General features: G+C 52.9%; 1 protein-coding gene across 2 annotated transcripts in view; it reads right to left on the reverse strand.

The window, feature by feature from the left end:
• Positions 1-16,279, reverse strand: part of PSKH1 (protein serine kinase H1) — a 29,865-nt gene that overhangs the window by 2,789 nt on the left and 10,797 nt on the right. Inside the window, exons 2-3 of one of the 2 annotated variants that reach the window (XM_068528760.1) lie at positions 13,875-14,901; positions 2,934-3,129 (exon numbers count right to left, since the gene is read on the reverse strand). In XM_068528760.1, the coding sequence (XP_068384861.1) occupies positions 2,934-3,129; positions 13,875-14,831 (1,153 nt within the window). In that variant the 5' untranslated portion in view covers positions 14,832-14,901. The remainder of the gene's footprint in view (positions 1-2,933; positions 3,130-13,874; positions 14,902-16,279) is intronic. The other variant, XM_068528759.1, reaches the window with a different exon arrangement.

Genomic DNA, 16,279 nt, shown 5'->3' on the forward strand with positions numbered 1-16,279 from the left:
AAAGTGGCCAAAATAATCACTGCATCCTCTGCATCAGCCTCAGCCTCAGCCTCTCAGCCATGAGGAGAAAAGGAAACAATTCAAGGCAACTAGATTTCTCCATCTGCTGGGATAGCAGGGGGATCCTGGGAGCCCAGCAGGGATCAGGACCCTTCTCAGGGGTGCTTCTCATGTCTGCATGACCTCTCTAAGCCACACAGGGGCTCCTGGCAGTACCCTGTGTCAACCTCGTTTTAGTATATTCTTTCCTCAGCAGAAAGCCTGCTCTGCTACACGCACCCACGGCTGCCTCATCTCAGCCACACACCGAACAGCCGTCTGTCTCAGGGCCTCAACCTGCACAAACTGTCTTCACCTGGCTGAATCCTCAGGTTCTCAGGTTAAAGGACACTTGCTCACACTCCCTCTCTTAGCCCCCAGTGCTAAGCAGCTATTCGAATAATTTCAAGTTTATTGGTCCCATTAGACCATGCTTAGCTGTTCACCAGTGCCTGGTGCCGGGCATACAGGAGGCACTCAGTAGATAGAGGCTCAGCCAGTAAACCACCCATGCGTGGCACCTGATGGGTGCCCTCTCCTGCAGCTGCTTCCAGGATGTGGGGCTCAGACGCCCGGGCCCTTGACTTACTCTGCCGAAGGAGGGAGTTCTCCGAGTAAGCACTTCTCCGAGTCCCTGCATCTCATGGGAGCACTCTGGCACGGGCTCTGACACTCTCCAAAGGGTGGGTGGCTCGGACTTTTGCTGAACCTGCTCCAGGTGGTTCGGCTGGGATGCCAGGGGCACTATCACCCTCCTTCCTGTCTGGTGAGAGGTCTGACTGTTCTACCCCATGGTGCCCTTCACCTTGAGGAGCCCCTGAACACACTCTCCAAGGGGCTCAGGGAAGTCTGAGAGCCCACATTTTGGGTAGCTGCACGCCCACTCAGCAGACACACTAACACAGTATCGCTACCCCCAGTCAGGCTTCCTTGACCCCCAACTCTTCCCCCATGCCCTTCCCCACTGATTTCGATGTACCGGGAGGCAGTGGGTGGGGTGGGGTAGGAAACAAGGAAAAGACTCATCTGGAGTCCTGAAGAAGGGGTGGAGCTACTTGTAGTTGTTATCCTGACTTGCCCTTTGGAAGGCAAATCTCAACTTTTACTGAGCTGAACTGGAAGAAAGTCACAGAAAGCCCAGATTTCTAAATAGCCACCTAACAGGGTCCTCCTCACCAATGGGCCAGCTCCCAGTGATTCCTGGCAAGCGACTGGCCTCCAGGAGGAGGGCAGTTAGGGCCCATAAATCCCGTGCTGTCTGTGAGCAGTGAGGGAGAGCAGGGAGCAACAGCCCTCCCATGCAGGCAGCCTGGTCCACATTTCCCTGCAGGCCTGTGTAACTCAGGGCTCTGATACTGAGGCTGACATGCAGGGTGACTGGACTAGACAGTTGCCACAGTAGCTGTGGGCTCTCAGTTCAAGAAAGCCCCATGGCTTGCTGCTGCCACCTGAACACAAAGAGCCATTGTGAGGGGCCAGCCAATCTAGACCACAGACACACTGTGGCCCCTGTCACTCATTTGAGAAATGGAAAGACGCAGGCATAATGGGGCCACTGATGGACAAAGCAAACCTAGAGCTGGAACAGGTCATGGGAATACCTGTGCTTGTGCTGCACGGCGGCTTTTATGGTCTCCAAGAAAAGGAGAAATCACTGGGGAACACACTGCAGCTCAGCCTGGACTGTTGGCGGGACAGCTCCAAGACAGAGCTGCCAGCCCAGGCCAGCCAAACAGGGCTGGGACATGGATTCTGCCCCTGGCCCTTGGTCCAGTCAAGCCAGAAGAGAGGCAACTCCTCTGCAAATGACAGAATAAAAAGTGGCGAAGCTGGACTCACAAGTCAGGAACCTGAACACAGATGGATCGGAGGCATCCCCACTTCATATCCATACCCAGTCAAACCAAGGCCTCCTGCAGCTCCAAACCAGTCCAGTGCAGCCTCAGATGGGCCTCTCACTAGACACGCACTGTGGGCTTAAGCATCTCCACCTCCAGAGTGACACAGGCTCACACCAGCTGTCAACCCCTGATGCTTGTTGCCATGATCGCCAAAGTGAGCCGGATTGATCTGCCCCTCCTCCTCCCCCAGGCGCTCGCCTCTCCAATTACCTTGTACAGGCAGCAGTGTGAGGAATGCTGATGGGCTCATTAGTCTGAGGGCCAGCCCACCCTCTCTGGCAGGCCCCAGCTCTCCCCCATCTTTGAAGAACTGTGAGCAGCTGGGCCAGGTGGGTCCCCTAAGGCAATGTGACTCGAGCTGTCCTGACATGAGAACCGGGCTGTGCAATGGCACCCAGCCTAACCCTCACACACTGAGGGACCTGCAGTGGGAAGTCAAACAGGACAAACACGGGAAGGTGGTCCTCAAGCCAACCCACTGACAGCGGGGCAGGGGCTTATGTTGACCTCCAGAATAGTGGCCCCTTGGAGGTCTCCAACAGGGCTCACAAAAGCGAAGCAAGGCCTTCCACACTCACCCATGGCCACGCTTCTGGCCAAGTCCAATTCAGCACCTCCTGAGAAAGCGATCGGGACCTCCCTGGTGGCACAGTGGTTAAGACTCCGTGCTCCCAATGCAAGGGGCCCGGGTTCGATCCCTGGTCAGGAAACTAGATCCCACACGCATGCCGCAACTAAGTGTTCACATGCCACAACTAAGGAGCCCATGTGCCGCAACTAAGGAGCCAGCGAGCCACAACTAAGGAGCTGGTAAGACGCAACTAAAGAGCCCTCAAGCAGCAACCAAGGCGCCTTCGAGCTGCAACTAAGGAGCCCACCTGCTGCAACTAAGGAGCCCACGAGCCGCAAATAAGGAGCCCACCTGCCGCAACTAAGACCCAGCACAACCAAATTAAAAAAAAGAAAGCGATCAACACATGCAGACCAACCCACCTGCTTCCCCAACATGCTCGGGCCTCTGGAGCCACATGAGTATGTCTGGCAGCCTCTGACTGACTGGCCAGGTAACATTCTGTTCCTCATATGCAGCCAAGTGAGGAAAAGAAAAACGGGAACTCCCTGGCAGTCCAGTGGTTAGGATTCCACTCTTCCACTGCAGGGGGCACAGGTTTGATCCCTGGTCGGGGAACTAAGATCCCACATGCCGCACGGTGGAGCCAAAAGAAAGAGAAAGAAAAATGGGCATGAGGAAAAAGGAAAATGATAAACTGTCATGCTCTTCAGTTTCCACAGCTCTAACTGCCAGCTGTGGGTAAAGGACAGACCTTTTGCCTCAGTATACTTGGGGCCAGATCAGGGACACATGTAAGCCTCAGGTGGGTGGCAGAAGGGACAGGCCCCAGGTACCACTTGGCCAGTCTCCTAGAGGCTTCCACCCATTTCTCGGCTGGCAAAGAGCATGGGGCATGAAAGGGAACATCAAAATGTCAGTCGGCCTTGCCTCCAGACACTCAGGTCTCCCTGAGACCTGAGTGTGCAGAGGACAGCTGCAATACTCAGGGTGACAGCCCGCACCCTCCTGGCCACAAGTCAGTCTCTCATGAGCTGTGTGGGTGAGGGGTCCTGCCCCAAGAGGAGGACAAGAAGAGGCTGTAGGAGGAAGGGCATCACCTCCACCCTGTTTCTGACCATCGAGCTTGCCGCCCTTCTGCCTACGCTGTAACCCCCAGAGTCCTTGCAGCTCGGATACCTACTCCTGATGCTGTAACAGCAGAGAAACCAATAGGGTAGAAGAAGGATCTCCCCCATGAGCACTTCCTAACCAACTTCACCCTCCTCATCGCCCTGCTTCCGTGGGACCAGTCACTCCTGGTGACACTCAGCAGCTGAATCCAACTCTCCCTTCAGAGGGAGGCACCAGACCAGAAAGGGCTTGCCACTCCAGCTCAGAGGACACACTTCCTCCCGTCCCAGTCTCATTCACTTGCTCTAGCTCTAATGTCACAAGGGCCTGGCAAGAAGAATGTTACTCAAGCTACTTCCATGGTCCTGCCTTGAGCCCCAGGGCTAAGGGAACAAGGGCTGGAACCAGCTCTCGAGGCCTAGGCTGTAGAGGGAGGAAGAAGCTGCTTCCTTCCAGCAGCAAACCCAGCTCACGGGGCTTACCCTAGACACCCTCTGGTAAGCAGGTCTGACGGCTCTCAAGTAAGGGGAGAAAAAGGCCTAGCGTCTCTTTGGGATGGCATCTGAGTGACAGACTGAAGTGCTGGGCTGGAAGCCCAGTGACCTGCGTTCTAGGTCTACCGTCTCGGCTGACCATAGAGAAATCACAGCCTCCTCACTTTTAATATGAAGGAGCTGAATGCAATGAATTCTAAGTCTCTTCCAGTTTATAAAGTCCTGGGTTGTAAGAAGATGGCTCCCCATCTTTTTTCCCCACTTGGCTGCACGTGAGGAAGAGAAGTAGAGCATCTAACGTTTAAGCTGACTTGATGTCTTGACCTTTATGGGTTCTCTTCCAGCCCATGATGACACTGGGGAAGGTTCCGTGGCAGAGAAGGAAGCCCAGGCAAAGAGATGCTAGGGGACGAACGGGGAGAAAGAAGCCTGGGCTTTGCTCCCATGACTCAGTTCTTCCCTCAGCTTTGTCTGAACATGTGTTTTCAGATCCAGCATTCCCACGTTCAAGCCCTCCTTCCTGTACTGACATGGGCCTGAATGAGAGCAGAGAGAAGGGCACAGAGGAAATTCTGGGAAATGGAGCTTCAGGTTTACTCAGGAGAGCAGAACTATTAGTATGATAAGAACAGCACACTCTGATGTTAACCATGAGGAAAAGTGTTTTGAAAAAATCAGCACAATTAGACACTGTGGGGCTGTAGAGCCAGCATCTCCTCCTCTGGTCAAGACACTCACCATCCTGGTGTCTGGAGTTCCAGACCAGGCAGTATCCACCGTGCTGAGACCATGCTGTGGGTGGGGGGGGCCTGAGCAGCAGAAAAGAGAAAGATGTTGAGGGAGAGAGGCTGACAGGAGAAAAAGGAAGAAGATAGTAGAGGTTTAAAAAGAGGCAGAGGCGCTTCCCTGGTGGCACAGTGGTTAAGAATTCGCCTGCCAACGCAGGGGGCACGGGTTCGAGCCCTGGTCCGGGAAGATCCCACATGCTGCGGAGCAACTAAGCCTGTGCGCCACAACTACTGAGCCTGCGCTCTAGAGCCCACAAGCCACAACTACTGAGCCCACGTGCCGCAACTACTGAGCCTGCAGGCTAGAGCCCGCGTGCCACAACTACTGAAGCCTGTGTGCCTCAAGCCCATGATCTGCAACGAGAAGCCGCCAAAATGAGAAGCCCGCGCACCGCAATGAAGAGTAGCCCCCACTCGACACAACTAAAGAAAGACCGCACACAGCAACGAAGACCCAACGCAGCCAAATATAAATAAATAAATAAATAAATTTATTAAAAAAAAAAGAGGCAGAGAATCTCGAAGATAAAAATAAAATGAGAAAAGGCGTGACAACTTAAAGGATGGTAAAGCTGCATTCTAAAACTAGAGATGGGGGGCTTCCCTGGTGGCGCAGTGGTTGAGAATCCGCCTGCCAATGCAGGGGACACGGGTTCGAGCCCTGGTCTGGGAAGATCCCACATGCCGCGGAGCAACTGGGCCCGTGAGCCACAACTACCGAGCCTGCGCGCCTGGAGCCTGTGCTCCGCAACAGGAGAGGCCGCGATAGTGAGAGGCCCGAGCACCGCGATGAAGAGTGGCCCCCGCTCGCTGCAACTGGAGAAAGCCCTCGCACAGAAACGAAGACCCAACACAGCCATAAATAAATAAATTAATTAATTAAAAAAAAAAAAACTTGAGATGGGGACTTCCCTGGCAGTCCAGTGGTTAAGACTCTGTGTTTCCAATGCAGGGGGTGTGGGTTCAATCCCTGGTCGAGGAACTAAGATCCCACATGCTGTGCGGTGCGGCCAAGAAAATATTTTAAATTATTAAAGAAATGCAAATCAAAACTACAAGGAAGCATCACCTCACACCGGTTAGAATGGCCATCATCAGAAAATCTACGAACAACAAATGCTGGAGAGGGTGTGGAGAAAAGGGAACCCTCTTGAACTGTTAGTGGGAATGTAAATTGATACAGCCACTATGGAGAACAGTATGGAGGTTCCTTAAAAAACTAAAAACAGAATTACCATATGACCCAGCAATCCCACTACTGGGCATATACCCAGAGAAAACCATAATTCAAAAAGACACATGCACCCCAATGTTCATTGCAGCACTATTTACAATAGCCAGGACATGGAAGCAACCTAAGTGTCCATCGACAGATGAATGGATTAAGAAGATGTTGCACATATATACAATGGAATATTACTCAGCCATAAAAAGAAACGAAATTGAGTTATTTGTAGTGAGGTGGATGGACCTAGAGTCTGTCATACAGAGTGAAGTTAAGTCAGAAAGAGAAAAACAAATACCGTATGCTAACACATATATATGGAATCTTAAAAAAAAAATTGTTCTGATGAACCCAGGGGCAGGACAGGAATAAAGACACAGACGTAGAGAATGGACTTGAGGACACGGAAGGGGTAAGGGTAAGCTGGGAAGAAGTAAGAGAGGAGCACTGACATATATACACTATCAAATGTAAAATAGCTAGCTAGTGGGAGGCAGCTGCATGGCACAGGGAGATTAGCTCAGTGCTTTGCAACCACCTAGAGGGATGGGATAAGGAGGGTGGGAGGGAGACACAAGAGGGAGGGGATATGGGGATATATGTATGCATATAGCTGATTCACTTTGTTATACAGCAAAAACTAACACAACACTGTAAAGCAATTATACTCCAATAGAGATGTAAAAAAAAAAAAAGACACATGCACCCCAATGTTCATTGCAGCACTACTTACAATAGCCAGGTCTTGGAAGCAACCTAAATGCCTAACAACAGACGAATGGATAAAGATGTGGTACATATATACAATGGTATATTACTCAGCCATAAAAAGGGAACGAAACCGGGTCATTTGTAGAGACATGGATGGATCTAGAGACTGTCATACAGAGTGAAGCAAGTCAGAAAGAGAAAAACAAATATCGTATATTAATGCATATATGTGGAATCTAGAAAAATGGCACAGATGAACCAGTTTGCAGGGCAGAAATAGAGACACAGACGTAGAGAACAAACGTATGGACACCAAGGGGGGAAAGTGGCAGGGGGTGGGGGGAGTGGGGATGAATTGGGAGATTGGGATTGACATATATACACTAATATGTATAAAATAGATAACTAATAAGAACCTGCTGTATAAAAAATAAATAAAATTCAAAAAAAACCAAGAACAAAAAAAACAATGTCCTGGAACAGCCCTAGAAGGTTCTGGATTTCAGAGCTAGCTACATAATGGTCTCTTCTATCTCCACTCAAGGGTTCTGCTGAAGTGAGGTGATTTCCAGGGCCTAACCTGGCTTTTTTTTTTTTTTAACTTCTTCCCATTCTAATTTCTGAGGCAGTTTGGATCCCTGGTGGCTGTCAGCATGTCACCCGTACTGTGGCCTCTGTCCCCAGAGGTTTGTGTCCCTGGAACCCTGGGTACAAAGGACTTGGCTCAGGGCAGGCACTAGGTCTACATGGGTTGGCAGGATGAGTGAAGAGACGAAGGTGACTCAGTCTCCTGCTCCAGGCTGGCCGGGCCATGCTGCAGCAAAGCTCAGGTCTGGGCACCACACTCGCACTGGGAGACAGAGAAACCTACGAGGAAGGAGAGTCTGGAGAGGCACGGCCGTGGGGTGTGGTTGGATCAGGTCACCTTTAACCACAGTGGGGGCAGGCGGGGGATGAGCGTGGGGGGTCATAAGCAGATTTAAAGAGGTCAGAATGTGGGAGAAACAAGAGCCCCAGCAGGTCCCAGAGGAATTCAAGGGCCTAGAAGCAACAGGGCCTGTGAAAGGGCAGAGCTATCCAGGTGGAGACAGACAATGGGAAGAGCAGGAGAGGGAGGGGACGGATAGGGCACCAGAAGCCACTCTGAACGCAACCCACAATATACCCCTTTGTTGGAGGAGACCTCAGCAGCGGGGGGTGGGAAACAGCAGTAATGAAAGGACCTTGGGATAACGAGATGCTGTAGGTGGTCGGAGCAAGGCGTTTTGGCAAAAATGCTAAATGCAACAATGTGGGGAGATGGGCATCTGTTTCTGCCACCACAGGAGGTGAGTGTGTAACCAGGGCAACAACAGCAGAGGGATGCCAAGAGGATGGGGCCCCAGGGAGCCAAGCAGTGGCCCAGGGGTGGCACATGAGCCCCTATCCACACTGGCCATGGGAACACGAGGCAATTAAAGGTATCCAGCAGAATCCAAGCACGAGCCCAGAAATACACCACCTGCCTCCTTGCATTCTGCTCTGCTGCCCATACACGTCCAGTCTCCAGCTCTCCCACGTCCCCCGGGCAGTCCACCCCATGGTTCTGGGGCAAGGTCCTATCCCTGCTCACCTGGCCGCTCCGTCAGAACATATGAAGCAGGCTGCATGAGCAGCCCCCACAGGCGCTGGCGCCCTTCATGTGGAGAGCACCAGAACACACCACATGCCCTGCACTTCATTTTATCCTCAACATCCCAGGGTAGAATGGCAAGTGTCAGAGTCACTTTAAGAAGTGGCAAACAGTTGGGATGGGAACGTAAATTTGTCAGCTCTGGCTCTGGGCACTCATCCTACTGCAGGGCTATCAGAACTACCACATGGTGTAACGCACAGCCCCTGAGCAAGTGCCCCTTGGCCCAAGTTGATGGATGGTCAGCCTGCAGCCCAGAGACCCACCCCTGGAAAGCCACCTCCCACCAACACAATCCCCCGGGAAGTGGCAGATCGGTCCTGCAGGTGAGCTTCGTCTCCCACCAGGATTCTGTCCTCCACCTGGCAGCACTCACTCTCCTGAACAAGGCTCTGTGAGAACCTTTGCCCAAGCCCACCTGTTCCTGGCGCAGTCACCTGGGCTCGCCCACAGCTCAGAGACTGCCCAAGCAGAGGAGGGTGACAATTAAAAGTTGCTAAACGTGGCAGACAGCAAAGCTGCTGATGGCATCACTCTGTCATCATTCCCACAAGAGCCTCTTCATCCATCCTGCCTCTAGGAATAGAACTCTTGACAAAAGCAATAACGTTAGGCCCACAATGTCGCATTTCATGTCAAGTGAATCACAGAATCTCCAAGTTGGCGGGACCATAACAGTCCTCTAGTACGGTCTACAGATGATGACTCACCTTCTGTGTCACTCCTTTAGAAGCAGCTGCTCCAGGCCTCCCATGACAGGAAGCTCCCTCTTTCAAGGTGACTCTTTGTGTCTTCAAACTGCTCTCACACTCACACAGGCCTTCCTCACATCTGGCCAACATGTATCTCCCTATCACTTCCAACATGACCCTAGCTTGGCCCTCTCCACTCCAGCAACTCCAGTCACTGGATACAAATTCAGATTTCTCCTCTCAAAATCACCTGTCACAGGCTTTCCTTTCCAGAACTCTCTCCTCTTCCAAGATTCCTACATTTGCTTCTAAGCAGGTCTGGCCAACAACCCCCTAAGTGCATCTCCAGCAGGCTCCCCGCTTCTTCCTGGAGCCCAGCCCCAGAAGAGAACACTCCCAGCCAGCAGGAGCAGCCTAGTCTACCTGACAGTCACTTCTGGGTCCTTGCCCAGGGCCTCACCAGCAACCACTGGTGCTTCCCTCAAGAGAAGCAGGAGAAAGTATTGGGAGCATATGTATTGATACACATGCTGTCCTCAAGAACCTTACAGGCCGGGGAGGGAAAAGATGTCCACAGATGACAGCCTGGGAAAGTGCTGAAACAAAGACTCCAGCAACACGCTGAGGCATATGTGTCAGGGAAAGTAGACTGTGGGCATGGGAAGGCCAAGAACTCTGAAGCCAAGATGGCCTGGATTCAAATCCCAGGCCTGCCACCCTCTGTGAGACCCTGGACAAGCTACTTAACCTCATTAGCCTCAGTTTACTAATCTATAAAATGAGGGGATTATACCCACTGACAAGATTATTGTAGAGATTAGACATGCTGGGTGTAGAACCCTCAGACCTGTGCCTGGTACTCAGTAGGCTCCACAATGGCAATGGTTGGCATGATTCTTAATGGAAGCAATCTTTGAATGGGATGATTGAGAGCCAGTCAAATTTCTTAGGCTGACATTGGGAACAGAGGGAAAATCCTGAGCACAAGCATAGTGTGAGGAGTGAAAGGAGCAAACATCTCGGGCCCATGGTGTGTAGGGAATGGGGTGGAGCGTGGGGCCAGGGCTGGGGGCTAGAGTGTCTAGAGTGTCAGCATTGTGGGGCAGGTGCTGAAGGAGGCCCCACTTGTGTGCATCCCGCCACTGCTGGGTCCCATGTGGGGATGTCAAAGCAGGACTCTACATATTCTCCGGGGCAGAGCGCAGCTTGGGGTCCGTTCTCAATCTGCCTCGTAAGATGATGCTCCTCCTGCAGAGCTGCAGGACGGCTCTGCCCCCCAACTCCTTCTCTTTCTAAACTCTGGCTCACATGTACTATGTTGAGCCCACTCGCTAGAATCCTTGATCTGACCCAAACATCCCCAGGACACCAGGCTCCCCCATTCCAAACTGGGATTATTCCAACAGCCCCCAGTTAGTTTCCCCCCAGCTAGTCTCCCACAACACTTCCTGTTACATTTCCCCTTCACTGTCAAGAACCCAGAGGGCTCCCTCCCACCTAATGCTTGGAATCTCCAAATAATCCCTGGCACTATAGAGCTCCCAGCAACAAACACCAGGCCTGGCCCAGCCTCATCAACCTCTGCTCTGTTATTCCCAAACAATCTCCTGTTTATTCTGGAGCACAGTGAGCAATATCCCCTTCTCTGAGCTTCCTCCTCCTCAAAGCCCACCTCCTGAAGGAAGTCCTCTATTCAAGTCCACAGAAACTACTGAGTCTGAAAGAGGGCTGCAGGGATAGAGCCCCTGGGAAACAAGCACACCAGACAGGGTGTGGTATACACGAGAAACCACTATAAGGGGGCAGGGTGCCTATTAGAAAGGCACCAAGTGCCATGGGACTTACTGTCAGGTGAGGAATGCACACCTCCAAACCTTGCTGAGTTCAAAGCGGGCAGTCCCTTATCTGCACAAGAAGCTAGATGGAAACACCTCCCTGAGGCTCTCAGACAGGGCCTTGCTTACTCAGAATGCCTTCATAAGGGCAAATGACCATCACACAGTAGAAGACAGATGGTTGGGTGAGGATGGGGGCAGGGCCCAGTCCTCAGAAGGGGGGCCAATCCACCACCTGACCTGCGCCCCATGGCCCATGTTCCAGACTGCCCAGGCCTGTGCTGGCATGTGCCTGCCAACAAGGGTTCATTCTGTGGCCATTTCCTATTCCTAGTCCTTTCTCCCGGGCAATCTCAAGTTTCATGGGGATGGGGAACAGGCCTTCATGTCTCTCTGCATCGTCCCCAGTGCACTTACGGGTAGGCAATTACAAGCATAAGAGAAAGGTGCCTGGTCTCCAGCTCAGAGAGCCTGATCTAATGATAAGGCCTCCTTACCCAGGAAATACCCCAGACAAACTCCTCCCAATCCAGAGCTCTCTGCAGATAGTGGTGGAATCTCCTCTTGGGGTCTGCCAAGCTCCTGGTAACAGACAGGTGCCATCAGTGCTGGCCAGGGATTTGAATCTGGGACTGGAAACTGATGTTTTCAGCTTCAGATGAAGGGCATTGGGGGCCAAAGGTTGGGCAGTGCCCCCACACACACCGGGAGCCCCAGACCCGTGCCACGTGATTCCAGCAGAGCAGGAAGCAGAGTCTCAGGACCCAGTCTGTGGCCACAATAGGAACAGGAAGCCTGAGTTCATTCCCCACCCTATTTATTTGTCATTCTCTCACCCTCAGATAATCAATAGCCAGTTAGCAAGACTCTGCAAGCTCCCATTAGATAAACTGCCTGATCAACAACTGCCAGAATCAGGAACTCTTGGGCAAACCTACATACTTCTGGAAAGAATCTTTCCTTTGTCAGCAACTCTTGGGAAACCTCCCTGCCTCCTGTAGCTAAGCTAGACCACACAGAGCTCCAAGGGCAAGCCAGGCAGGGCCCTGGCACAACACTGCCTCTGTGAGGTGGATTCTGGCTCTTCTGACCTGTGATGAAACCCAGCCCAAAGGGTGAGCAGGGCGGTGTCCGCTGTGACCACTGCATCACAGCCTGGGCTTCCCAGCCAGTCGGCGTTTGTTTTGTTGAATCCATTTGGAGCACAGAAGAAAACATGAAAAACTTTAGGGGAGAGCTGGAGAATGTCCCAGTTTCTCCTTCACCTGTGGTCAGCAGAGCTGGCCGGAAGAAGGTGGCTTCCCTCCCTTCCTCTCACCACCCTGAGGCACGTGATGTGGGGACCGCCTAGGGAAGGCCAGCCCCCATGCTCACAGGAGGGAAATCCTTGACTGACCCCACGACCATGTCCTGAAGCTGACAGGGAAGATGATGGAGCACAGGACCACAAGCACTGCAGGCACTTTGCCTTCATGAGACTCTGGGGCAACTCCTGTAGGAAATGCTGCTCTGGGCCAATTGGTTGAGACCAGGGAGGGCCCAGTCCAACATTCCTGGAAGGAAAGCTGGGCTGCAGAAGGGAGCTGGTCCCAGAGCTCCCTCCCCTCTCCATGGGTTGTTCAGGAGGCATGGATAGCAGTGCAGGCCTGAGAGGAACACTGTGGGGAACACTCTGCAGGGGGCACTTGCGGAGGGGCCGTCACTGCCTTGGCAGAATCTTGTCATCCTGCAAAGCTTAACTCACCTCCCACATAAAGCCATCACACATTCTTTTCTTCCCAACCTCCCCAAGAACATTCTATCCAGCTTGCTGTGCTCACCGTTTCCTGTGGTGAGCCTTGTCTCCTACCCGGTCAGCATCCTGTCTGTCAGTTCTTACTCTTTCTGAACCTCCCTTCAGCTGCCAGCAGTGCGGAAACCTAACAGGTCTTTTCAGGCATCAGGACTATCAATGGATCCAAAGACACAAACTGATGGCCTGCTGGTTGAATTAGGGCCAGAAGTAAGCATTTGCTGGGTTAAGCACATGGTACTGCTTAAATATGTGAATTATATTTTAACACTTTAAGATCAGATTTTCTGGCTTCTCTTTAAAAAACTGGAATGTCTGGGTGCATGGAGTCCGCCCTGCTCTGTGGCAAAACTGGGCTGAGATGAGAAGCAGCTGTTCCTTTAGACCGGGCATGGTCACTAGCTTGCCCTAGTCCTCTGGACCAGATGCTATGGATGCCCTGCCCTGCTTCCTCTCAGCCCACCTCTGGGCTCGCCTGCAGCTGCAGTGCTCATGTGCGTGCTGACAGCTTCCCATGGCCAGTGCCTGTATCTCTCTGCTTCTTTGCCTGAGGACTTTCTCCACCACTAGTTGGCATTCAGAACAGCCCGGAAGTGCCAGGGATTTAAAGCCCCTGCAAGGAAATTCTCGACTCATACAAGAGTCAGTGGATTAAAACCCACCCTCTTTCCTGCCCCTCAGTGGTACAATTCTGAGCACATTCCACATGATTATTCACAGGGTCCCCAGTGGAACTGAGTTCCAATGGCCCACAGTGGCAGTCCACTCCACTCCCTTTCTGCCTCACTTTCCCCACCCTTCACTTGTGCTTACTGGAATCACATTCCAATTAAACTATCTGCTTCCAAGTCCTTGTCTCAGGGCTCACTTTCGGGGAAATCCAAGCTAAGATACCCTACTAGTCTCACTTTACCATTTTTACATCATCTGTCTGGCCCCACGAACATGGCCCTGAGAGCACATGCCCCTGATTAAGGGCTGTAGGATAGGAGCCCCCACCCATCCAGGGGCCTCCCAACATCCCCGAGACAGAAGACTCACCTCCCCCGAGTAACTGTACTTGCCCCTGAGGATCTGCCGGTACAGCCGGGTGCGGTTGTCATCCTCAAAGGGCATGGTGCCACTGAGCAGGATGTAGGCGATGACGCCCAGCGCCCACATGTCGACTGAGTTGGTGTAGGGCTTGCGGACCAGGACCTCAGGGGCAATGTACTCGGGCGTGCCACAGGTGGTCTTCATCAGGCAGTCGTCACCCTTCTTGCGGGCACTGGCCAGGCCAAAGTCGGTGATGATGATCTTGGAGTCAGTGCCTGGGTGGTAGTAGAGCAGATTCTCAGGCTTGAGGTCTCGGTGTGTGATGCCCAGTGCGTGCAGATACCGGACGCCATCCAGTACCATCTGCAGCACTCGAGTGGCGTCACGCTCAGTGAAAGAACCCTTGGCGATGATGCGGTCAAAGAGCTCTCCACCAGTGGCCAGCTCCATCACCATGTACACGCGCTCCTGTGTCTCAAACACCTCCACCAGCTGGATGATGTTGGCATGGCGCACCCGGCGCAGCACACGCAGCTCCGACTCACACACCTCCCGCCCCTCCCGGTACTTGGTCTCAATCATCTTAATGGCATATGGCTGCCGGGTTGCCCGGTGCTCCACACGCACCACTCGGCTGAAGCTGCCTCGGCCAATCAGGGCTTTGATGTCGTACTTGGCCGTCACACGTGGGTCGAACTTGGCCCTGTACTTAGCCACCCTGGCCCTGCGTGGTGGTTCTGAGGGAGGCTCTGTGTGGCCGGTGGCGGGGGCACCAGGGCAGGGGTTTGCACCCTGACTGGCTTCTGGGAACCCAGCTTTGAGAGGGCCAACACTGTCCACCTCTGTAATGAAGTGCTTGTACACATCGCTCTTAGTGCCACTGAAGGGCTCCACCTTCTTGACCAGATCCAGCTGGACATCCTTGGGCGGCTCGGGAAGGACCTTGCTTGTCCCACAGCCCATCACGGACACGGGGGCATCCTCTCTAGCGAGGCTGGCAGAACCTGCTCTGCAGGCAGTGCCCCGTCTACACCTACACAGACAGAAGAAAGGAACTCAGCATAGCCAGGGACACTTCTGGAGGGATCCCAGCCATCCTCCTTACCCCCTCCCCCCTGGCCCTGGATAAACCTAGCCTTAAGACCTGACTCTGGTATGGTTCCCTGGAAGGGAGAATGGCTTTGGCCCCTGAGTGCTTGGAGCCCAGATGCCATGAAGGATCCAGATGAAAGACTGGGTCTGAGTTCCATGGTCTTGATGTACATCCCCCTGGGTATAATTTTCATGCTGCTCTTCAACTCTGAAGAGGGGCAGGAACATGCACCAGGCTCAGCTGTCACTGCCTCCAACCTCCTCCCTACTCTCCCTGGGTCCCTTATCATAGTTGAAGTCCTATGTTTTTTAAAGGTTAAAATTATTCCTCTTATTACTCTGACTCATCTTTTCTGAAACGGGGGCGTGGAGTGTTGGAGGCCTGTTCTCCAACACTATCACCCACCAGGGTGTAGAAAGCCACTTCCCCAAGGCCTCCTCCCTCATGGATACCTTCCTGGCCCTCTAGGCCTCCTGCAGGGGTTGATCCCCCACTGCAACAACCCACCACCACCCACTGCTCTGGGTGCTGCCCTAACCTCACTCTTCCCTGGATGGCTCGCTCTACTTTTCTAATGCACCATCTTCACCCTGGCAGTTTAACACCCTGTTCCAGGGTCTCTCACTTCCCCAGTTTACCACATAGATGGCTAAAATGCCACACAAGTCCCAGAAATGGCTAAAATCAATTCCAGTGAAGCAGGAACCACAAGCCTTGGCACACTGCCACTAGATAGCCACCAAACTAGCCTGGGCTTCATTTAAGAGGCAGAGGGAGGAATTTCCCTGGTGGCACAGTGCTTAAGAATCCACCTGCCAATGCAGGAGACACGGGTTCGAGCCCTGGTCCGGGAAGATCCCACATGCCATGGAGCAACTAAGCCCGTGTGCCACAACTACTGAGCCTGCGTGCCACAACTACTGAGCCTGCGTGCCACAACTACTGAAGTCCACGCACCTAGAGCCCGTGCTCCACACCAAGAGAAGCCACCGCAACGAGAAGCCCGCGCACCACATCGAAGAGTAGTCCCTGCTTGCCCCAACTAGAGAAAGCCCACGCAGCAAAAAAGACGCAGTGCAGCCAAAAAAAAAAAAGAGGTAGAGGGGGCCTTGAGCTCAGAAAGGACACTAACAACTTCATCCAGATGAGACTCAGGCTGTGGATCAGGGCACTCTGCTTCCATGGGATGAGGATCCAGGAGACTTTCCCATTTGTTTTCCAGACAAAGATGTTCCAACTATTAATACCTTGTGGCTGGTGGGGCCCTGGACAAGTTGAAGTGCTGAAATACCACTTTCCAGAGGTCACTTCTATCCAG

Source organism: Eschrichtius robustus, chromosome 19 (genome assembly GCF_028021215.1).
Source record: "Eschrichtius robustus isolate mEscRob2 chromosome 19, mEscRob2.pri, whole genome shotgun sequence".
In the NCBI taxonomy this organism is placed as follows: Eukaryota; Metazoa; Chordata; class Mammalia; order Artiodactyla; family Eschrichtiidae; genus Eschrichtius; species Eschrichtius robustus.